At 39.7% G+C, this 25,291-nt stretch overlaps 1 protein-coding gene across 1 annotated transcript in view; it reads right to left on the bottom strand.

Moving 5' to 3' along the window:
- Positions 1 to 25,291, bottom strand: part of thsd7ab (thrombospondin, type I, domain containing 7Ab) — a 214,462-nt gene that overhangs the window by 110,681 nt on the left and 78,490 nt on the right. The window contains exons 3-7 of the mRNA XM_087848450.1: positions 21,681 to 21,929; positions 20,304 to 20,488; positions 10,229 to 10,297; positions 5,831 to 5,986; positions 2,651 to 2,854 (exon numbers count right to left, since the gene is read on the bottom strand). Coding sequence (XP_087704576.1) covers positions 2,651 to 2,854; positions 5,831 to 5,986; positions 10,229 to 10,297; positions 20,304 to 20,488; positions 21,681 to 21,929 — 863 coding nt within the window. The remainder of the gene's footprint in view (positions 1 to 2,650; positions 2,855 to 5,830; positions 5,987 to 10,228; positions 10,298 to 20,303; positions 20,489 to 21,680; positions 21,930 to 25,291) is intronic.

Below are 25,291 nucleotides of genomic sequence, written 5' to 3'. Positions count from 1 at the left end.
ATTCCCACATTTTTACACAACTATTCATGGTTTATTGATGAGCTGCTGGTATCACGCTTAAGTGGATTAAAATAACCCACACATTTGTCTGGTTTGCTTCATGTGTTGCCATGAACCAGGCGGAGAATATTTTCCTCTTTCGGCAGCACACACACACACACACAAGCAAATGTAAACCTTTCAATGAGTGAATTGAAAATTCAAGCAAAAGAGAAGCTTCACAAGTCAGACTGGGCCTGACTCTGCATTAAGATGTCACTTTGACAGATACGCAGTGAACCAATCATGACTGAACTAAGAAGGCATGAAAATAAGAAGTGACAAGGGACCCCAGCAGTTTTCAGACTCGCACAGAGGAAACATGAATGAACAGAACACCCACTATGAGAGGAACACCTCCATGCTCAGTATGCAGAGAAGAAACAGCTCCCTGTCTAAGTGGGCAGGCAGTCAGCATGGGGAATATCAATAGCCAGTTTCAATAACATTTGTATCGACCTTCGTCTGTTGTCTGGGGCCTGGCTGTGTGGCATTTTCTTTTATGGCTGGGACACACTCCGAGAAAAAATACAGCCAGCGTTGCAGTGAAAAATCTCTGAGGCGAAAAGCAGAGCAAAAATCCAAACAGAACAAATCAATTTTCATCAGATGAGGGAGTGAATGTGAGCGGGGATCAATCAACCAAAGTCATGGTGTGAAAGAACAGTGCGGAGTTTCTGCTGTACTCCGGCCGTACAGGGGAGAGTTTCCAGCAGCCCAGCTTCACTGAGCACCTGCAGCTGATGCATGAAGTGAGATTTGTGGGAGACGTTAGAAGGACAAATCAACTTCTCTAGTGTGGAAAACATGAACAAAGTCACTGCACTGCATCATAAATTCAAGATTTACTGAGTAGATTTGCAACTGAATGAGATTCCCAGAACAACATCACAGTATAACTTTACATGCTGACTAAATAAACGTGCCATATTATTTGATGCACAGCTCACAGCAGCTCAAAAAAAACAAAAAAAAACAAAACCCAACTCAATAGTGTGTTGTAACCAGTGTTGGGGAGTAACGGAATACATGTACCGCCGTTACGTATTTAAAATACAAAATATGAGTAACTGTATTCCGTTACTGTTACCGTTTAAAAAGGTGGTATTTAGAATACAGTTACTTTGTTGAAATAAATGGATTACACGGCGGTACTTCCCTGTTTCATATTGTGGCGGGTCAGGCCTGTTTGGGTTTTGTTTGACAGCTACGTTCTGTTGTTCCAGGTGGCAGCGTTACGGTTGCCATGGTTACAGGGTGACGCTCTCTCTCTCTGCGTGTTTCCTGGGTGAGAGAGGCCTTTTTGTTGTTGTTGTGCTAAGCTAATTGGCAGAATGCTACAGGTATAGCTCTAAAGAATGTAGCATCATGGGCAGTGTAGTCCGTGCTGCAGGGAGAATGGACTGCCATACCCGTTATGTGTCTGTGAGCGAGGGAGGGAGAAAAAGGAAAAGTACGAGCTGTCATCGAGCAAAAACGGGAGCTGGAAGCATGTAAATATAATAATAACCACTGCAGGCAAGAAGAGTGCCTGACGAGCCCAGTTGTAAGTAAGCTATTAAGACTCGACTGTACACCGTGTTCGTGTTTTCCTCCAAAAACAATAAGTTCTGTTGGAGCAGCCTTTCAACTCCTCTCTCTGTCTCATGCAAGCAAAGTTGACCCAGACAACAAAGTAAAGCTAGTTTTCGGCTACGAGCCCGACACAGAACCCACCGTATTAGCCAGAGGTCCCTTTACTACGGTTCGGAGCCGCGGACCTTCAGTAACAGTAATAAATCACAATAGTACATTCATGTAGTTGTAAACAGCATGATAATATATTAAGTAATCCAAAGTATTCAGAATACGTTACTCTCATTGAGTAACGTAACGGAATACGTTACAGAATACATTTTGGGGCATGTATTCTGTAATCTGTAATGGAATACATTTTAAAAGTAACCTTCCCAACACTGGTTGTGACTTATTTTGTCATACATATGTCTGATAGCTGAAGGCAAGAGGAACTCAACAAAGTATCTCTGCTCGGTCACCCTTAATATTAAAGATTTACAGTAATAAAGAGAAGCAGTAAAAATCAGGGAGTAGCAAAGGGCACGAGATACTCTAAGACTCGGGGCTCGAGGATTGATTTGATTTAAAGCGAGTAAGGTTTAATTGTGCGTGCAGAGAGGAAACTGTAATGAGAGAGACGGCAGGAGAGAGGTAGCAACGCTGAACCGAGGAAGCGTTAAAGTAGAAGAGCTTTAACAGGGAGAGGGGGGAAGGGGAGCCAAGGGAGAGCATTCCTCACAAAGACGAATGGCAACTGGGAGTCATGTTGTGGAAATCTCCTCACGTACAGCGCTGTGCTGCAAGAGTTGCAGGGTCGGTGGACAGGTGACCTTGAAAATATAGGATTTTTCATGCAAGGGCAGACCAGCAATTTCTTTTTATTGCAAATCAAGGTGGGTCGAAAACGCAGCAAAATGCAAGGATGCGCAGGGAGCAAGCATCAATGTCAGCCAACAAACACTGTCTGTAAGCAAGAGTGTGGTTAGTTTTTAACAAATGACTCGGCTCATTGTGAAAATGTGGGGCACATTAGGATTAAACATTCCTCGCTCACCGTTGCTGTTGACACATTGGACCTGCACAATCATGGTGCCGGAGCCACACTGCTTCCCATCATCAGGAATACACGGACTCAGACTGATCAGCTGCCAGTCGTAACAAGTGGGCTCGTCACATGGCACCGCCTCCACAAGGTGTGGACAGTTTCCAGGACCTCCCGTTGGCTCGTTCGTAATCTGTCGTTTCCTCAGTTTGAAACCTGCAGTGCAAAGACAGTTATCACAACTGACAAACCTTTGTGCGTATAGCAGGCTTTAGTTTTTTCACACAACCACATACATAAGGGGAAAATAGTCCTAATCTTACTCCACTACATGTTAAAAGTTCAATTTTATTGCATTGTATTTATTTATATCATGTGATATTTTTTTTAAATCATACACATTGTACTTTTTTTTTTTTTAATTGTCTAGTTTCATCTGTCACAGGTGGGTTTGATAGGAGTTGGTTAGCACATGCAATACATGTATATAATTTCCCCTCTAGAGGTTTTCTTTCTTTTTTTAAACTACACTATAAATAATATCACAAATGCTCAGATTTATCTTTAAATCCTTGCATAAATAATCCTCCTTTAAGGTTGGAGACTAATGAATTAAATAGGCTCCACGCTGACCAGCTACACCCCTAAAACAATCGTATATACAGCAAGTATTTCTCTGTAGACCAACTACTTCTCTGTTTAAACTGGGCCTTTCATGTTTTTCCTTACTTTCTGTCATATAAAAACTGTTACAGTGATGGATATTCTAACAAAACATGGTGAACAGTTGAATAAATTACATTTGTGCATATGCAAGTAATCCCTGTGAGCCAAAAGGTCAGTTCTTTGAGCACTCAGTCTTCTTCCTACATCAGTGAGACAAGATATTACTTATATGGTCATCTCTGACTCCCAGCTCCAACCAAATACTGTTAAAACCTTCTGTTCACTGGACTCTGAGAGTGTGCACCAAGTTCCAGTATAACATAAGTAAGCATCTTTTTGAACCATTAATCCACTTGAAAATAGTGCAAAAATAAAATGATTTATACTATTAATTAATTTAATATTATTAATGTAGGATTTTACAAATAGTGAGATCTTACATTACATTTTACTTTACTAAAGTCTGAGCACTTAAATGTTTGTTTGATGGTTCGTTTCTTGATCTGGCTCATCAATAAGAAACCTTCATGATTTCACTTCATTGCTTAAGTTTATACTTATGTGCAAAATTTGCATAAACATTGTTATTCACTCACACTATGAACAAAGACTGCCATATTCTGATGCAACAAAGGGACATTTTCGACTGAAAATGTAATTAGGCTGCTGTAGTTTCCTTAGAAATTGTATGCTTTTTACCTATTTTGTAACAAGATGACCTGCTACTACTGGAGACAATCAGTCATTAAAAATTCAGCGATATTCCCTGAAGCTATGTGGTAAGGTGAAAGCCAATATAAGAATATTTTTTAATGTAAAACGATATAAAGACTGCATATTCATTAAGCACATTCAGGCTCAATCATATTATTCTACAGCATTCTAATTATAACGGCCTCGTACAAAAAGATAACAAACGTGATGGATGGTGTACAAGCAGCGTTTAATACACAGCAGCCACTTTTTTCATTGTTTTGGAGCTATAATTATTAGAAACAATAACAGGGAATAATTTAAGAGGTTCTTGTATTTTCAGCACAAAATACTGAATCGGGTGAGAATTTATCTCGGTGCCAGGAGCACAAGAGGGTGACAGATGACTGACGAATTATTTTTGGCTTGTTTATCTCCTATAATGAAGACTACATGGAGGCGAGAAGGGGGAGTATTTAGGAAAAAACACTGAACAGCCGGTCTTAGATAGTGTCTGTAATTATTTTAAACCAGTGTAACACAACAGCTTTGATAAAGCATAATAATGCGTAAAACGTGACACACTGAGTATAGTACTTAGAGCAGACAGTTTTAGTTGATAATGGCAGCTCATATTAGCTGAAGGCTCAGCTGATACCCTATCTGAGGCCTCAGTCACGCAGGCTTAGAGGCCGCTCGGAGACTCCCTGGCAACTGTTGGTCACCAGGGAAAAATGTGACTGGCGAATCTGCAACCTGCTTTGAAACCCACCTCCATCCCGACTCCTGACTAAATGAACTGACTGGAGGCATTACCTTGCCCTCCAATAACACTGTGAGGAGTCATTTTTGACCAGGACATGTCCTTCAATGCACATATTAAACAAATATGTAGGACTGCTTTCTTCCATTTGCGCAATATTTCTAAAATTAGAAACACCCTGTCTTGGAGTGACACTGAAAAATGACTTCATGTGTTTATTACATCTAGGCTGGACTACTGTAATTCATTATTATCAGGATGTCCTAAAAACTCCCTGACAAACCTTCAGTTGATTCAAAATGCTGCAGCAAGAGTCCTGACAGGGACTAGAAGGAGAAAAAAAGAGAAAAAAATCCTGCTCCTCACATACAAAGTCTTGAACAATTAGGCCCCACCTTATCTTAATGACCTTATAGTACCATATCACCCCATTAGTGCACTTCGTTCTCGAACTGTGGGCTTACTTCTTGTTCCTATAGTATTTAAAAGTAGAATGGGAAGCAGAGTCTTCAGTTTTCAGGCTCCCCTTCTGTGGAACCAGCTTCCAGTATGGAATCGAGAGACAGCGACTCTCTCTATTTTTAAGATTAGGCTTAAAACTGTCCTTTTTGATAAAGCACATAGTTAAGGTTGGATCGGGTGATCCTAAGTCCTCACTCAGTTACTCTGAAATGGGTCTAGGCTGCAGGGTGATTGAAATCCCACTGTCAAAGCGCTTGCTCATAGATGCTCATATAATTGTTGGAGTTTTTCCTCTGTTTTCCTTGTATTAATGTTGGGTCTTTACCTTACAATATAAGGCATTGAGGCAACTGTTGTTTTGATTTGGCACTCTATAAATGGAACTGAATTGAATGTCATAGTGCCGATCTGTTCTGTGCACGCCATGGAGTCTTGCTGCTACTCCCCCAGCTTATGCGTTACATGTATGCAGTTCCACAAACGTAGAACAATTGAGAGGTGCAAAACAGAGCCACAGTGCCAAACGTAATAGAGTGCAGTTAGAAATAGCAATCACCTTTTGACTATAATAGTTTGGACTGAATTACATATTTCAACCATTCAGGTACCTTTCTTTCCAGCCTGATCATCACAGTTTTCAAAGGTGCAGGGCCCCCAGGCACCCCAGGGTGATACCTCACAGTCGATGGGACAGGGGATTTGGCACAGCTGGGATCTGTTGGGGATTGGACCTTCGCACAGCTTGTTTTCCACTGGGCGGGAGGCTGTGCAGATAAACAAAAGGGAAACACACAATAAGCAGCAGATAAAATGAGCCTAATTCTGAGGAATCTTTCTTCTTTAGCAGCATTGAAAGGAGCAGGAACAAGGGACGCAAAAATGCTTATTTGCTTTTATTCCTGGCATAAAATCCCTGCAGAGGGTAGATGAGAGCCACAGTGAAAAAACAAAACATGCCTGTGAAGTAGACACTATTATCCCTTTGTTTTGTTTATCGTCTCCCTGTTAGCATGTCAGAATGATAAATTAGCAATGATTATCTCGTACAACGCCTTGCTAGCAGCATAAAACATTGTGAAGCCCTGCCCACGGACTCTCAACGGAGACATAGGAAGAGGAGGCAACAATACAACACTAAAGGTGTAAGAGAACACGGACAATATCTTGGCTCATGTTTATTCCATGAGGTGTAATTTGGCATCTACTTCTCCTAGTCATGTCATGCTGGATTTCTAAAAAAGCTCTTTCGACGAAACCACTGGTAAATGCGTGCCAGTCTGAACTCTGGGGGGAAGAAAAGAGGAGATGCTATCACCGTGCAAGGAACAGCTCTGTGACAACTGCGCAGAATACATTTCTACACATCTGCATCATGATAAATAAATCTGATGTGTGGAGTTCCTGAAGATACAAAGTTAATGCATTTATTCATGCACAAAATCGTGCAAGTGTCATTTCAAAGTGGATGTTTCTGCTTTCAGAGACATTTTTCTTTTTTTCCCCTTCACCCTTTTGAGCCTCGTGAGACTAGAGGCTGACAGGAAATGAACAAAGAGACTAGGAGAAAGGGGACTTTTGATACAACCCTGACCACACGCAGTATTTAAGGTTTTGCAGCTTAATCGCATATTTTCCATTTGTATTGTTTACACAGTTTTAGCAGAAAGTAATACATTTAATCTGATGCAAAAAGGCAATAGAGAGGTTTCTTTTTCAGGAAAGTAAAACCGACTGCTGACTGTATTTTCCAAACAATGACACCATCAGCATTTAGATTGGTTGCCTTTAAGGTCTGCTTTTATCTTTACAATTCCGGCTCCCTCAGAAAATAAAAGCAAACTGGCAAAACTGGGAAAAAAAAATCACTTTTGCCTGTGGACAAACCGGAGTAACTACATTACGTGAAGAAGAACAGAGAAGATGGTGCGAAAAATGGATCCCTTTTTTTCTGTGTCCATAGAAACTATTGCAAATGACCTCAGTCGGAACAGGGGTGTCAACAGCCCTCACACTGCGTTGGGAGAATTGACTGATGCTTACGTGGTGCCAAACAAGCTGAAGAGGCACTTGGGAACCCAAAGTCCCTTCTCTGAGAGAAAATTTAAAAGAGTGTTGCATGTAAGTTGAGGCAACAACACCATTCACTGGACTGTGGGGAAAAAAAGATGCTTGCAGGTGGCATGCCAGCTGCAAATGTGCTGTCAACAGAGCTTTCAGCTGACTGCGCAACCAAAAGAATAGTTCATTCCTGACATGTCAAATGGCAAAGCCTACAGGTGTTGTTACACCTATGTTTGAAAGACAGATATCCATTACACTGATATCTACTTTGTTTATGGAATAACTATGTAATCAAAACAGAAAATAGAGATCAAAGGTGATCCCACTAAAGCCCTGACTCATGTTGCAGTTAACTTATCTTAGCATAAAGCCTGAAACCAGAGGTAAACAAACTGCTTGGCTCCGTAACACAACATTTTAAGTTTGCTAATTAACACGTTACACCTTGTTGACTGATTGATTGTTGGTTTGCTGAACCAATCAAGTGTTAAAATGGCAATTTGTCTTGATGACATGAGACATAAGCTTTGGAGGTAATGGAGAGAAGCAGGCTAGCTGTTTTTCCCCGTCTCCAACCAGCTGCTGCCTGTAGTTTCATATTTACCAGACAGATATGAGATCGGCCTTCATCTTTTCGTGTAACTTTTAAAGAAAGAAAATAAGTGTGTTGCCTACAATTTGAAATCATCCCTTTAAAGCATGAAGTCAGCAGCACACCAGCTTCATGCTTCCAGGTTTTCCTGATTAGAAGGAGTCTGGCTCACTGAGCAGACAAGTCCAACCCTCTGCCTGAAGCTCCCCATATTGATGGACACTTCTGAACCTCTCGTCCTGCAGCTACACTCAGAAAACCTGCAAAGCTGAGCTTGTAAATCAGATTTCATTCTGCGCAGAATTCTGACTTCAACATTTTTTGAGCTATATGGCTTTAATAAAGATAACGATAAAACGCTGATTCCCAGGAATAATGACAAGTACTGTAAAAGGTACTTCTTCACTACTTGGAAAGATGAACTATTACAGTTATTTTTGTTTAATTTAATAATTGAAACGTGGCCTACACAGGGGGAGATATTTGAATAGTAGCTAAAGGTACTGAATGAATGTTTAAAATAGTGAGCCGACCATTATGAACGGTTGAAACATAATTATGAAAATATGAGCTAAAAGTTGACCAGGTCTGATTTAAGATTTCCTACTTCAAATTGAAAATGTTTTGAGGTGAACTGCGGGGATACAACAGACGAAACTACAAAAACCCTGTTTAACTACATGTTGTTATACACAATACAATATCATAAATGTAAACGATTATACATGAACGTTAATTAACTGTAACAGTGTGGGTGGACTGTGTCTGGTTTTAATGTGAAGCTGTAGGAGAATAAACTGGCACCATCTGTTGTAACAGGAAGTACAGCTATAGTAGATTTTGCCCCTATAAGAAAATCGGCTCTCTGTGAAAACTGATTCTTGGTTGAAAACAAGATGATGAAAAATACATATCAGAAGCTTTTTCTCTACAAAGTCTGAGTATGGATTGATCTCTACTTTTGAAATATTGTAATTAATACCGGAGTGCATTTTTTTAAAAAGAAGATATTTAAGATTCATACAACAATAAAAAAAACTCTTCTTCATGTTGAACCTGAAGCAGTTTATTTCCTGTATCCCAACTGTTCCTACAAGACATCTAAAGCTTAAAGTCTCTCATAGGCAGGAGAGCCAAATCATAAATCCTTCAGAACTGTACAGGGAAAGGCAGAAGGGCCTTTTGAAATGCAAAATGTCTAATTCCTTTTACAAATACACTGAAAGTCAAATACTGAGTTTGCTGAGCCACTGTTAATCCACATCTTATTGGAGAACTACACTCTCTTCAATCTTTTAACATCAGTCCATTTGTGAATACTAAATCGGGGGCTGACAGTGTATCAGCCTCTCTATAAAAGGGAGAAAATATCCTGGAGAATATCCTGACTCTCTGTTAGTCCATTTTGTGGTGTACTCTCCAATGAGTCCATTCCTCTATTGTGCAAAAATGACAACGGTAGAAAAAAATCCCTCTTGCAAGTGCGGCTTACTGTCTGCAGCGGTGGGAAACGTCTTGCTATCCGTATTCCGTTTGTAGTGGAACAAAGTTTGTCTTACAGTTTCTTCAAAGCTTTAATTCTTCTATCCAGTAGGAAACAGAACTTTGGTGTAAAACTAGTCATCCTTTGTTTTACTTGAAAACAACACTAAGAACTGGCAAGAGAGCAAAAGTTTGGGATTGTAACTGCACAACTGGCTCGTGTACACTGAACGTGATTATGATTATCTAAATTATCTAAAGCATTACAGCAGCTGGGACAAACTCTAAGGTGTCATTTCTGTAAAAAGAACAAGGAAGAAGAAAAGCGGAAAAGGAAACAGAAAACAGAAGAGACAGAGAAAGAATAAAAACCAAAGGAAACAACAAAAAAAGGCAAATAAAGGAGGCAAGGAGTGAAGGTAGATGAGGGTAGGATGATGGGAAAGGAAACAAGTGCAAAAAGAGAAGAAACAAAAAGAGAGCAGGAACCATAGATGACAAAAACATAGGACAAAGAAGAAAAGTAAAGACAAAGCAGAGGGTGGAGAAGTGTGAAGAAAAATAAAGAGGAAAGAGGAGAGGAAAGAAGAAAATGAAGATTGACAAAAAAGAAGACAAGAAGAGTTGGTGCAATGAGAAGGGAGACAGATGGAGGAGAAGTTACAAACTAACCAAGAGGTTAGGACAGGAAATGCATGAGGAAAAGCAAAGGAAACATGGCAAAAGGAAATGGAAAAAGCAACCAAAAGGAAAGATGAAAAGGATGAAAGCAATTGGAGGAGGGGAGAAGACAGAAGGGAGGGGTGAGGCAGGCGGGGGACGCATAAATCGGGGAGACGGGCTTTGTGACAGCATGACTAAAAACACCTACCTGTAATCTGGAAGGTGATGGAGAGAAGAGGGGGGACACTAGGCTTCTGCTGTTTTTGGGTCTGACCCGCTGCAATTACAAGGGAGATAGCGCTATTAGCTACGCACACACAGGGGAGACAGAGGCACTATCAAAGAAACAGAGGGAGGGAAACGGCACAACGGAGACAGGCAGAAACGAATGCAACAACAACAGCAGACCTGAGCCTGTTACCTGAGAACCCAAACATGTTCAATTAAATGCAGATCAAATCTTTGGTTTGAGTGGAAAGCATAAAATAATTGCTGTGCATGGTTCATTTCTTCCGACAAGGCCAAATCAGAGGGAAAGCCACGTGGACCCTAGGAGCATGCCATTTTATCAGCTTAGATAAGAAAGTTGACACATGAAAAGAAATGACTTTTTTTTACTTAACGGCAGCAGACTAGGTAATGGAAGTGAAAATAAACATTAGCTGTGATTATGCACTGCGACTTTTTAGTCTGTCTGTGTATTTAAAGGAGCAGTTAAGCAATCGCTGAAATGCTCTTGGCTGTATTTGAAAACAGCAGCAGATCGATTTCACGAGCTACGGAGCTAATTGATGCCTGTTTGCTCACTGTAGACAGGGAAAAAGTTCATTTAAGCTTAATTTATGAGCAACAATAGTTCTCTCAAGGGACTTTATATTGAAAGGTAAAGATCGTACAATATTCTAGAAAGAGCTTAGTGATCAAATCCCCTATAAGCAGGCACTTAATGATCTTATATACATGCATGCTAAGGTATTTCAAGCTGACACATAAATATAAACAACACATTGTTTATTGTGTACAAAAAACAGAAATTAGTCCCTTTAGCGCAAACTGAACAGCAGTTATGCGTTTGACAAACTCAGCCAGATGCAGTGACTCTGCCCAGCTTCCGAGAGTCTTGTCGTCACAGCGGGGTTGCCAGTTTCTGACGCTACACTGTCTGTATACAGACCAAACCCAAAAACTGTCGTTTGATACGATCGCCGCAGGTTGCTGACTGCATCTGCCAGCCCACGCTATAACTGGAAATGCTGCACAGAATTGCTCTGTGAATGCATAAAATGGTGTTTGTCTAGAAATATTTTTAGCAGCTTTCCTTTTCTCCTCTCTGCACTTTTTATGAGAAATTGCGTGGCAGAAGTCGTGTATGTTCATCGCTTTCTTGGGATTCAGATTGATCATTTCTGTCACTTATTTTGGCCTAAATACTTGTTCAGTAAAAAGAAGAACAAATCAATTTAACATGAAAGTCTCTATAAATTTACAAAATTCTGTTTTTACATTCTTATATTGTGAATAAAAAAAAGTCTCATAAACTTAAAAGACATACTGTACTGCAACACGATTCTGGAAAAATGTCTTTTTGGCACAGATTCAACGAGGTGAATATCATATCATATAAATATGTATATATATATATATATATGACACATATGATATATGTGATATCATATAAATATCTTGGGACCATAATCAATGAAAAACTCAACTTTGATCAAAATTGCAAATCCGTTTGTTAAAAGGGTCACCAGCACCTTTATTGTCTTAGGAAACTTGCTCATTTCCACATTGACCAAAAAATTGTAACTTTGTTTTGTCGTTCTTTTATTGAGTCTGTTTTATCCTTTTGTTTGTGGCATGGTTTGGTCAGACCTCTGTCACAGAGAAAAACTCTCTAAATCAGATAGTGAGATGGTCCAGTCGTCTGATAGGTGAGCCACAGTCTTGTTTAGCCTCCCTGTACTCTAAGCAGGTACAGAGGATGGCTTTATCAATCCTTAAAAATGGTTCCCATCCTCTAAGGGGTGAATTTCAGCTTCTTCCCTCAGGACGGAGGTTTCTATTTCCGAGATGCGGGACAAAGCGTTATAAAAATAGCTTTGTCCCCGTTGCTGTCACTGAATTAAATAAGAACTGTTTTTGATTCGAAATATTAAGATTACTATATATGTGCCACAGTGAGGTTTATATCTTTACTAGGTATGTGTGTTTTTAAAGGGATGCCAAATGCTGTCATTTTTTCTCTAAAGCAAAGTTACCTTGACCTTGACCTTGACGAGGTGCTGGAAACATTCTCAGAGATTTTAATCCATTTTGACATGATTACATTGTGCAGTTGCTATAGATTTGTTATGCAGCCAACAAATCTACAGTCAAACTCCCATTCCACAACATCCCAAAGGTGCTCTATTAGACTGAGATCAGGTTCCTGTAAAGCACATTTGAGTACAATTAGCCTTTACATTAAAGAAACCAGTTTGAGATGACTTGAGTTTTGTGACATGATGTGTTATCCTGGTGGAAGCAGCCATCACAAAATGCATACACTGTGGTCATAAAAGGATGAACAAGGTCAGCAACAATACCCAGGTAGTCTTGACTGTTTAAAAGATGCTCAGTTGATACTAAGGGGCCCAAAGTGTGCCAGGTTCTGACCTTTCTTGTTCTTCATTGACAGGTGTGGCATCCAGTGTGGTCTTCTGCTGCTTCAAGGTTCAATGTGTTGTGCATTTAGAGATGTTTAGGTTGCTTTGGAAGACCTCGTTTGTAATGACTTCCCTGACCTCTGACATCAACAAGGCATTTTCTTCCACACAGCTGTGGCTCCCTGGATATTTTCTCTTTTTCGGACCTTTAAACTCTAAAGATGGCTATAGGGGGAAATCCCAGTAGATCAGCTGTGTCTGAAATACTCGGAGCAGGCCATCTGGCGCCAACAACCATGCCATATTCAGAGTCACTTAATTATTGCATTTGCTTTGCTGTCCATTTGAGTGGCTGATTAGAGTGGTTAAGTGCAAGTGCATGTATATAATGTATTTATATTTACAGTTGTAAATGATTTAAACAGCTTATAATAGAAACACTAATGTTTATGATTTATAGCCCTTAGAATTATAATTGTATTCTCAGTGTAAAAAACTTCTACTGCAGACTACTGTAGGCACACTGTAAAATAGCAGTCTTTTCATCGTACCCTTATAAAGACAGTGAGAAGCATAGTCTTTCGAGGAAAAACTGCTTTTATATCTTCTGCCAATCTAATCACCAGTTGCGATTTTATTACCACCTTCAAAATATCTCCATATGCTTCAGCATACCTTAGTTACTGATGCTCAGCTGATATTACTTACTTATGACCCCAGATCAGTATCTGGGGTCAGATCGATGCTTCTCCCCCATAAAGATTACTGTTAAGATTTAGGAGGTAGTAAGCTCATTTCAGATCCAGGCTTGAGGGCATCTTCTGCCCTATAGCACAGTGATATTTATGCATGAGACGGGAGAGAAAGAGAGCTCTGGTTGTAGCAAATATCGCTGAGCCGCTGTCTGCCTCTCTGTCTCAGTGGTGTGCTGTGAGATTACCTCCCAAAAGAGGGAGAAGAAATCCTGCACCAAGAAGATAAGAACTTTGTACATGTTTGTCTGTGTTCACACTTTCTCACATAGAAGACACGCACTTCTCTCTCGCAGCACTCTCAACATGCTTGTGCAGCTTAATCTTTAACAGAGTTTATGAACACCTCAGATGAAATATCGTGCACCTCACAGCCTCTCAATAGACCTAACAGAACTTCATCTGGAAGGTTATACATTATTTCTGTCATTACAGATTATATTTTGAACAGTTTCTGTCGATGGATTTAATCTCGGCTACCTGACTCATTATTCTTTAATTACAGCTGACACGCAGAGAGCCAAAGGACCACCGATCAATTCGACCACTGAAAAATAAAAAGTGCTAAAGCATCTGTGCTGCTATCGCTTCCTTTACAAGTAATTTCCCTTTACTTAATTTAGCATTACCTAAAATAAATTTGACTAATATTGGAACCAGAATGAAATATTGCAAAGCATACATCAGTGTTAGCGCAATCTATCACTGACAAATGAAACAGAACAATCATTTGGTTCAGAATAGTTTTTTAAAGCTTTCCAGCTGCAGGTCTGAAAACAGGAATAAATTATTCTGAAATTTCAACATAACAGTTTTTGTTTGAGTTTTTAATACAGCTTATTTCATTTATTATTATATATTCCAATCAAATTGATAAAAATGGACTGACTATATATATCTAACTTTAGTTGGCTTGCTAACCTAGCTTACAACATTGTCTATTGGGCTAGTAACAATATGCTAATGATACAGTTCTCCAATAACAAACTAGGTCTATTTAAAAATAGTATTTGTGGTACAACCTCTTTTAGTTTATTGGGGTATAAATCTAGTAGAAAATGTATAAATCACTCCTACTCACTGTCATATACTGGGTTGCCTGTGTCGAGCGGGTGGGCGTTGAGGCTTTACGCCACCATGACATGCTTTGCGGCAGGGCTGCCGATGTGCAGTTCTTCTCTTAGCTGCCACACTTGTTGTTGTGCTGTTATAACCCATGCTGGACACATGTTCAATAAAGCAGCATCATAAGAAAGCTACCGAGTGGTCATTCTACACTCACTTCCTCAGGAACTTAGTGAATCAAGTGTTTTAGGCTAGGATCTGGGTGGTACTTAGTAGGGGTATACTCAGCTGTTTCACAGGGCTGTGCAGTCCTGTGATACTACCAAAATACTACCACAATTAAAAGCGGTCAGTACTAGCACCTGAAAAACAATGCCTAGACTTGGTTGTTTCATCCCATTTTTTAAATCCTAATCTTTCCATTTTTCTTTTCATCACTGCTTCTCTTCCATGTGAGCCAGTAGTTTGAGAGGTACGAGTAAATGCTCATATTATTTCTTTTTAACTTCCTCCAGCTGGTTGCAAGAGAAGATCATCTCTCCCTTTTTGACACCAGTTGCAATTGAGCATCTCACTTCCTCCTAAACTTGCTCTCATGTGATCAGTATGGTTGAGCTCCATAAGCTTAGTTTCAACTAATGTCTTTAACACCTTCCTTAAGAGGGCAGCTTTGACTCTAAGCTGGCTTGACGAGTGTCAGAAATGGAGGCCTTTACACTCGTGTCCACTGACAAGTCAAAGCAGGTCACAGGACCAGACAAATCCCTGATATAAAGGGAAAGGCAGCCAGTAAAAGGCTGTATAAAATGTTTACGTGACGAGCTGGCGAGATAGCCACCGTGTGATATCTGAAGACAGAAGATTAAAAGAAAATACTACAACAGCTATTAATAAAAATAAAACATTGTGGCATATATTTGGATGTGAACCGAGTCAACATGTTGGCTGCTGCAAGCACATGATATGCAATTATCTGCTACCAACTCACCAAGGGCCTGCAGCTCTTATACACTGTGTGTGGGGATTGGAGGATGCAAGAGTGTCACGTAACAGTGCTTGATCAAATCTATTTGAGTTACCCTTGAGACTGATTTCTTTCAGGCTGTGTGATGGTGTAGTATCTGATGTATGCAGCTGCAGCTACGCTATAGAGGAAAGATGGTCGACAGCCTCCCGAGATCAATATGTGCTCTTGACAAAATGAGATTTCTTTGACAAATTAACTATATAAGGTTTGTATAATTGAAGAGCAGGCCACAAAAACAACACAACAAAATAAAAACACTTGAAAAAGGTAGCGAGAGACAGAGTAGTGGGTTATTGCTAAAGAGTTCATTTAAATAACTTTAATGCACACAGATTAAACATGCAGTGTAATAAAGCTTGCAAATGTACACCAACTCTACACCTCAGCTTGGTGCATAAAAGAGTGAGCATGTTTCTAATAATCAATTTTTCTAACTGGTTTCAAGTAGATAAACTTAAAAGCCTGGCAGCCTTTACAAATCATGAGCAACAAGTTGGAAGTTTCTGCATGACAGCCACAGTAAATACAGAGTGTACTTATGTTCTCATCCAGTGATCAGATACCAGAACAGAACTGTCATAATACTATGTGGCATAGAGTACAAGCTTTACAACATCATACTTTTCATGGAAATGGAGAGTCATTTACATACAGTAGCACTTCTCTCATCCCACTTACCACTCAAAGTGCTTTACACAACAGGACACATTTACCTTCACATAGTGCTTTATGCTATGCACTCTAAGCACTTTATTGATCCAACACCCACAACTACAGCCAATTTGAAAACAGCCATTAATTAAAAAGGATGTTCTTGAACTGTGGGATGAAATCTCACCAGGCACACCGAAAACATGTAAATTCCAGCCTGAACCTTCTTGCTTACAGTGCCAACCACTGTGTGGTGGTGCAAGGCATTACGCTGCTATTTCAGTATTCCTCTTGTAGTATCCTTAGACTTAAATTGTACTATGAACTATACTCATATTACACTAAAGTACTGTAGACTTTATCTATAAAAACAACCTCTTCAAGCTTCATAAAATGTTAGGACTTCAAGCAACATGATTTCGCTGAGATGAGTTATGGAAGGACTCAAGCTACAAAATGAAACGGAGCTTTAACTGAAATGAAAAAGAAAATTAGAACGTCAGTGATGTAATAACTCACCCACCTCATGGTCCATCACAATTCACAGGTTCTTGTAATGTTTGAAGCACAGAAAGTAAGTTATCCTTTGCTGTCATTTGTTGGCTGTAATGAACAAACTAATGAGAATTAAAATCCACTGAGAAGGCTCCGTTTTATCCAGGGGAATTAATGCTGTTTCATTCAAATCTGACCAGTCTTCTAGAAGGAAAAGTCCCTATTAAAATGACGAATATGACCTTGACCCTGAGGACAGTTTGGTGAAGACCCATGAGGTTAACATTGTATGCATATTTCACTAACATTTGACCAATGCTAGAGTGCTGTGTTTGAGTATTCGCAATTCTTTGGATTTTTTGAGGGAAAGAAGGATGATGGACACCACACCTTTGCATAAGCTCGTAACACTACACAAAAATACAGCATTTTTAGCATTCTGCTGTATTCACAAATAACAATAAATTACAGTACTGTTTAAGATGTCGTATATTTAGTATTCCCATAATTAATGTAGAATAACAGTAAAGTTCTGAAGTCATGTTTGCAATGTTTTAGCAGTATGCAGAGAAAAGCTATGTTACTTGCTATGACTACATATCAAGTCCATGTAGATTTTTAAAAAATGCTTTGAAGAGGATGAAAATGAAGTGAAGGTCCAAATTCACAAGATAAAACCTGCAGAATCTTGAAGAGAAAAGGACCTGATTCTATTAATAAACATACAGAGATGCAGCAATTGCCTCCCATTCTGTGTGAAAGTGACAGAGAAAAATGGAGAAAAATTGAGTTGCTGCTCTGTCAGATGAGTCAGAGGCTGAGCTGTGACACAGACAAACTCTGTGCACCGTCATGGGTTGTTGATTCCAGTATATGTCCGTACAGTTGATTCAGACAACAGACAAAAAAAAAAGGTTGAAAACTGAATGACTTACTGGCCTCAAAGAGGAAACCTTACACATTAATACAAAAACTGGACTTTGACAAGAACATAAAACATGATAAAGAGCATATTTTATTAACAATTTGACTTTTTCTCTGCAGTTCCGAGAGTCCTAATCCAATGTTAGTGATGTCTTCTTTTTCTAAATCCAAAAGCTCACTCTTTGAAAGTCACTGGGACTGTCTTTAAGTAATACAGGAGCACGTCCCACTTCAGAGGCCAAAACAGTCAATCCACCACATCCCACATTATTCAGTAAATCAGTAAGAGTCTTGAGGTTAACACATTCCAGAGTAACTCCTTAGCGCATTCAGGTTCGTATACTTAGATTTGCGTTATTTACCCCTTTTCAGTTACTGTTACATTTTACTGTATTTGTTGTGAAAAAAATCTCCTCCATATTTGTTTTGCTTTCTGTCCTTTATGAGTCGCTACATACTAGCATCAAGTGCAGCTCAGCTGGCAGGATTGCAGAGAAGAAAGCTTTTAGTCTGTGGAGGTGTGCATAATTTTGAATTTGTGGGTGAAGAGGACATGAACAACATCACAGTCAAATCATGTTGTAGCTGGATGATAGTAAGTATCTGACACTTGTAAAGAGATCTACTTCATATTTTAAGAAGCACTTGCTAGGTAAGAAGGTCTGCAACACTGGTGGCCCATTAAGGTGGAGAATCATAGAAGTGCTACAGCTCCAACTTTTATTTCAGCTTAAAAAAAAAAGCTGTGCTGAGAGACATGCTTGTTGCTGGTTGTATGTGAAGAAAAGGCTACCAGTATTAACAAGCTGTGAAATGAGGTAAAGTCACTACATCAGGGGTAGGCAACCTTTCTGATGGCGAGTGCCATTTAAAATTTCCTCAGAGGTCAGTGTGCCATATGATTGCATTAGCAATAAATTTAATAACGCTCTATATGAACAGTTACACATGATTTAGAACCACTTTATAGAATTATATTTGTTTGCAGATGTTGGCAGCTGTCAGCGAATAATTATCAGCTATTTTGAAACAAAAAAAAAAAAAAAGACACTTTTTATCCATAACAGCAAATGAACTGTACAACAGTAAATACAAATGCTATTTATGGTCTCCTCACAACAATGATAAGAAAAATAAACTAAGCCAATATGGCATGTCTGTTAATACAGAGATACACATGTTAATGTGATCTCTGGTCTCCCACTCAGAGACACATGTCTCCGAGCGTCCAGCATTCAGATGGCTACCTGAGGACACTCATGTGAGAGTAAATCTGCTCACACAGATATGTAGAGCCAAATACTGTCAATAAGGCCTCTGAAGACAGTTAAACCTGTCAGGTAGTGATGTCCAGCAGCTCCATGAACACGCACAGCTGTGGATTCCAGCTGCTTCGATGTCGCATTAACTGGCATTACCTCAGCCAGTTAATGCGAGACAAATCTAGCTGCTCATTAAAGATTTCTGGTTTGATCAGAAAATAAAACATTGGTCCATACACCTGAAAGTCCCAAAAATGGATTGTGTCTAAAGTCTACAGCTGTATCCGTGTATTTCCATGGTGCTGATGCTGCGCTGAGCGGAAAGCTCCTGAAGCTTTTGAAGTGTCGGAATGTGGAAAGCTAACAACGTCCCTCTCACCAGTAGGCGAAGTTATTTTTAGTCTGGTAGTTGGGGTTGTTAGTTAAGATACCGTCATTAAGAAGAGGCACAACTAATGTGTCTATGCAAGCTGATTTGTGATGTGCATTCACTGCGTGTTGTGCCCAGGGCTGGACTGTGACAAAAGAAAACAGCCCGGGCATTTTGACTAAAGACCGGCCCCCCAGGTATTAAAGCCATAAAGCCTTTGAATGAAATCAAACGCTGTTGTGACAGTGATGTACAGTCTTGTTGGTAAATGTATGATTGCTATACATTTTACATCAGATGACATCAGATAATTATTTAATAACAGCCAGACATTTTAAATGAGAATAAGAAAGTATTTCTTTGTGCCCCCCTCTCCCTGTTACATTCTGAAGTGGATGAAGCAGACTACACAAACTCTATAAAATAACCAACAAGCACAAGTGGTAACACTTTAACTGTAACTGTAACTGTAATTTTTAATGGCAACAATCATGGTCTCAGGCACTAGGATGAGTCTTTTTGAATGCACTATGAGGACAATTTCGTAAGACATGGTCCCAAAGGACGGTAAGGCTCAGCTCAAGGCTTCACGCTGGGACTTCAGTAATCAGTGTGTGAGGTCACAGTGACCAAGCCCATCTCTTATACCCCACATTTCGAGAGCCACTGAGGTAAGGGAACATTAACATCTCAAAAAACTGTCAGTAGCTCACTGTGACTGAATGAACATAACAAAGAGCAGAAATTCTTCATGATTTTACTGAAAATTGGGATCTTTCACGCAAACTATGGGCAAGCACAGTAATCTGCTAGCAACTATGGCAAGTAACTGGGTGAAATTATGACTAATTTTACTTCCAGCAATCATTTTCTAAATGGCCAGTACCTGATCAATTACAATTAACTCTAGGCTAGCAATGATACAAATCGGGCCCGAAATCAGGTACTGAAGGATGCAACCATCAGCCATCAAATTAGATTACACATTTTAAAATAAATCATACAGTATATGACATCTTGATATCAGGTACTAACTCAAAAGTTAATATACATACACAACAGGGTCTTTAGGAACACTCTTGACTTTACCTTTGTCCTTTTCTCGAAGGTCGTTGAGGTATTTTAGAAGCTCAGCGTTGGCCTGAACACAGTACACTTCTCTCGTCTGTAAGCCTCCTCCACAAAGCCCTGTCAGGTTGCTACGTCGACGGTCTTGTTGGCTCAGCAATGTGTCAACCCGACAGTCGCTCCACTCTGTGGTTCTCCAGGTGTAACTACAGGGTGAACATAGAACATGGAACGATGGGCAACAGTGAGAGAACCAACCATGCGAGTAATGCATGTAATGTAATGCAAAATAAGCATATTTACAATCTTGCAGACATCACTTTACAACATAAATATGCACTTGATGTTTATAACCAATGTTGTCTACACTCCGCAGTTTACTATGCAGCCTTTACAGGGATGTGAAGCATCATTTTATAGCTGTGTCTCTGAAAACCTACTAGATTTTCAGACACATCAGTGTTGGACAACAATAAGTTGCTTAATAAACTGTTGAAATAATGTAAATACATTTTTTGAATGTGGCGAACACTAACATTGCTTGCACTAGCAGCTTTCTTTCTTTCCTGTATTGATCAAGTCAAGAGATTAAACTTTGATACAGCCTGTTTGATAAAGCCTGCTTGTTTACAACTTGTCAGAGAAAGAAAAGAGCGCTGTCCTCTGCAGTCCTCTTTAAAACAAGAGTTAACAGGCATGTAAATTTGTAAATTAATAAGGAATAAAAAAGTTTGTCTAGCTGACCACTGTTTCTGGGGTCAACTCGCAGATGAAGCCACCATTTAATTGTCTAGTCCGCTAGTTGTACACATCCCCAACAGAAACATCCAGGATGGGATTAGGATCACACACAATTATAAATTGATATATGCTAAACCATCTGTGAGAATGCTTTTAATGTTTTAATGTATGGGTGTGTGTAATTTTCTGGAATTAGAATATCCTTACAGTCTCCATCCATTTGTCTTTACTTTGTGTCTGGCACCAGCCCAAGCACTTAGACTAATCTATCTCAATATGCTGTCTCACTTACACACATGTACGCAAATAAACACACAGGCCACCCAGAAGAGCAAATTAGCTGGGTGGTGTGTGTAAAGGGAACTCAGCAGGAAGCGTGTGTTGTCTCATTCAGGTTGAATACCAAACACTTTGGGTTCGCTGTATTTGTGCCCGAGCCTTATATGAATCCCTGCAGTCTTTCTTAACCATGCTATAAATAAGAGGTGGGTATCATCACAACATCACATGCAGTTCTATCCCTGTGAAACATGAGCTCCTGTTGTGTACCATGCTATGAATTCCACATCTACACTTTACTCAGTTTTTTTTTTTAAGTCCCTGCTCACTCCCACCTGTGCTCCCTGCATCTCTTCCCTATCATCAGGAGTGACTCACGTGGCACAGGGTGGTATGGATTCACCCTGAGGTTCACAAGACTCAAACTCCTCCAGGGGTGGGCACTCCGCCCCCTCGCCCACGGGGAACTGGAGCACCTGTCTGGTCCGAGTCCGATTGCCTCTGGGAGATTCAGGGTTCATGCAGGTTTTGGTGCAGGGGCTCCAAATGGTCCAGTCGGTAAGCTTGCAGTCCTTGGGGAGAACGCATGACTGGATGGTCAGTGGAAGGTCCCTTGTTAAGCACATGCTGGGAAAAGATAAAGAGGAATGACATGAAATCTTAGTGATATCATAAGAACATTAATGCAATATAAATTTGGACTGTTGGTTGAAAAGAAAAAAAATTATTTATAGCTCCAACAAAACTACAAATAAAATAGAGAATATGCTACATTTGTAATTGAGCCCTTGAGCCCCAGTCAACCAGCCAACCAACCGACCCCTGATCCAATTATGCTTTCGTAGGATGAATGACGGGGTAAGCCCTGGGTAGGCTATCACCCAGACTCTAAATCCAAATGTTCAAAATAACTACAAAAATTAGTAATCTAAGTAATCTAAATTCACGTTTTTATTTCAGAATAGTTTTAATAAGTTTTAATAACCTGAACTAGTCAAAGGTCCAAAAGTATACAATGTCTATCTATAGTTTACACTATTATTCCCATTATTTCTCTCACGACATGAAAATCATGGAACTGAAATAGCAAATAAACTCATCTCAAATGTGTTCTGGCCTACAGGCTTGTTCAGTTTAGATCAGTTGCTCAGGTTGTGTTTTGTTTATCTTTTTGTTAGTTTGCCGATGCTGTGACTCCATGAGTGCAGAGGGTTACTGTGTCCATAACTGTCAGTGATTCCCACAGACAGAGGTTATAAAATTGTAACTGTCTAAAGTGATAGCATTACAAAAAAATGACGTTAAATTAAATAATAACTGAATTTTCAGAACAGAGACTTCCAGATATTTTTCTTTTTATCACTTAAAAGAAAAAATAGTTAAATTCACTACTTTAAGTAAAATAGCATGTGAATAAATCTGAAAACATTTGGAACCTCTGCATATATTGCAGTGGTTGCTGGTCAAATGGCCATGAACACATGAGCACATGCAACCAAATGCTCAGGCCACTGACTGCTCTAAATGCTCAGTTTGAGACTTTTGGCTCTGTGTGATGCTAATGAGAGACGATAACCCTAATCTCTGGCTGTGCGTGAAGAAGCCCACCCACCTGCTATTCAAGCCTTTTTTTTGCAAGGGGCAACAACTTGTTTCAGAGAGAGGTTGAACTGAGAGGATGTAGGAAGTATAAGATAGAGAATGATTACTTTGAATTGTGCAAAGCTACGCTAGAAGAGTCAAAGGTAAATAGACGGAACTGAAAATGAGTATGTAAGATCCAACTCAAGTGGTTTTTTTCAGAAAAAGAAAGAAAAAGGAAAATTATACGAATTGTGAATGGATGTTATAAGTCAAGAGCAGGGTAAACAGTTTTTGGATATAGGCCAACATATTAGCATACAGATACAGCATTCGTGGTAAGAAAGCCGCTAGAATAGAATAAAATAATCCTTTAATTGTCCCACAAGGGGAAATCTGGGTGTAACAGCAGCAAGAAAGACACATGTACAAACAAACAGTACACAAGACACAGAACAGAAACATACACAATTTTTACATATTTACATGAAGGACAATGGTTACCAAAAAGAGTACTGCACCGTTACTAAATTAAATAAAATTAAATGAAGTTAAGAGGCAAACCCTGATTATAGTGTGAATCGGTTGATAAAACTGTGCAAATTACAGCACTGATGTAAACATCTATGTTTGTTGGGAGCAGTTCAGATTGTACAGTCTGACAGCTGCAGGGAGGAAGGACCTGCAGAAACGCTCCTTCATGCATCGAGGATGCAGCAGTCTGTCACTGAAGGAGCTCTGCAGTTACATATATTAGTCAGAATATAATGTGTTAAAATGTTTTTCTTAATAAAAACTACCAGATATCAGCATTGTTGAAAACTGCCTGTAGATTCACCGACTTAATGAATCCACTTAACATTTCACTATTCTACTTCTTCATCCAAGTCATGCGGTGTACAGCTTGCTGATGCCTCATTACAATGGCACTGAAGTTTTCCGCAAGCTCTCAATTCTATTCTAATGTTAATGTGCCAAGTTGCCTGTTGGCGTAAGACTTTGCATCGACATGTGTGATACCACACATGAAGCTTTGAACCCTCCGCCCTTAACTGTCGTTAGCTTCTCATTAGCATACACACTGCATAATCAGTTTCACATTAAGAGTAAAAAAGCAGTGGTATGGCACGGTGTGTGTCAAGTGTTAAGACAGCAAAAACAACTTCTGATCAATCGCTCACAAACATCTTTTGATCATCTAAACAGTATTTAGACGTAATGAATAACCCGTCCTCTTTGGGTCCCTTCCGAATCATTAGAAATTTGCTCTAACTAAAGCCGACTGCTTTCTGGTACTCGTTCTCGATGTCTTTCCCCTTGAGGCAAAGCAGCTGACGAGCTATTAGTGCTAATTACAGCTCTGCTTCATTTAGAAACCTCTCATTTAGACGTTGCCACCACACTTCACCTCCAGCAACTCAGACTTTTGGTATAAATCAGGAAATGTATGAGCTCAGTTGTGCCGTGTCTTTTTTTCTTTTAACTCCTGTGTCTTCACAGATTAAAACACCTCTGCAGTCTTTGAAGTGCTACTGGAGCGACACTGTGAAAAATCTTAGTTCTGTTTTTCTGCCAAACACGCTCGGTGTGCCGGCTCATCTTGCTTGGGAGGAAAACAATGAGGAATTTAAACAGTGAATGTGGCGCACAGAGGGTGATGGCTCGATTTCCTGTCTCAGATGGAACTTCTTGTGTTTTTAAAAAGCCCCCTAATGCAGCCAGTGACCCATTTTCTCAGCAGCTGGATCCTTTGAGTCGTTGCCGTTTGTTGTGTGCATGCCCGAGCATTTTTGTGGAGATTTCAAAGTTGCGAAAATAAGTCATTATTTCTTCATCTCAGTCATTCAGACAGAATGAGGACACAATCAGATTCTATTTAAATAAGTAAGATGACGTCTGAAAAATGCTCATTCTTAAGCATGTAGGTTTTATACATCTACTTTCAGTAATGGACTCCAACAGACAAGATGCAGGCAGCCAGAAAGTCTGCATACTGTAATTCAACACCTGTACACACTTGTTACTTGAATGTCAAATGACCAAAAAACAAAATTAATGTGGGTCAAAATGATTAAAGCAGTCTTTTTTTAATAAAAGAAAAATATCTGAGGGATAGATGTGGTCTCAAAAAATAAAAAAATAAAATTAGTCGAACCCTGTACGACCTTCCCCATATGGAAAAGAAATAGAAAAAACTTGCATAAGATGTGGCCTACTTCATATAGTGAATCATATAAGGCTTATATGATTTACTCATGAAAGTGGCCACTTTCTCATCCATCCATCCATTCGCTTCCGCTTATCCTTTTCAGGGTCGCGGGGGGCGCTGGAGCCTATCCCAGCTGTCATAGGCCGAGAGGCGGGGTACACCCTGGACAGGTCGCCAGTCAGTCGCAGGGCCAACACAC

This window comes from Neolamprologus brichardi, chromosome 11, assembly GCF_056152115.1.
Source record: "Neolamprologus brichardi isolate AB-2024 chromosome 11, ASM5615211v1, whole genome shotgun sequence".
Classification (NCBI taxonomy): Eukaryota; Metazoa; Chordata; class Actinopteri; order Cichliformes; family Cichlidae; genus Neolamprologus; species Neolamprologus brichardi.
The sequence above is the reverse complement of the archived record's forward strand: the minus strand, read 5'-3'. Positions and strand labels throughout refer to the sequence as shown.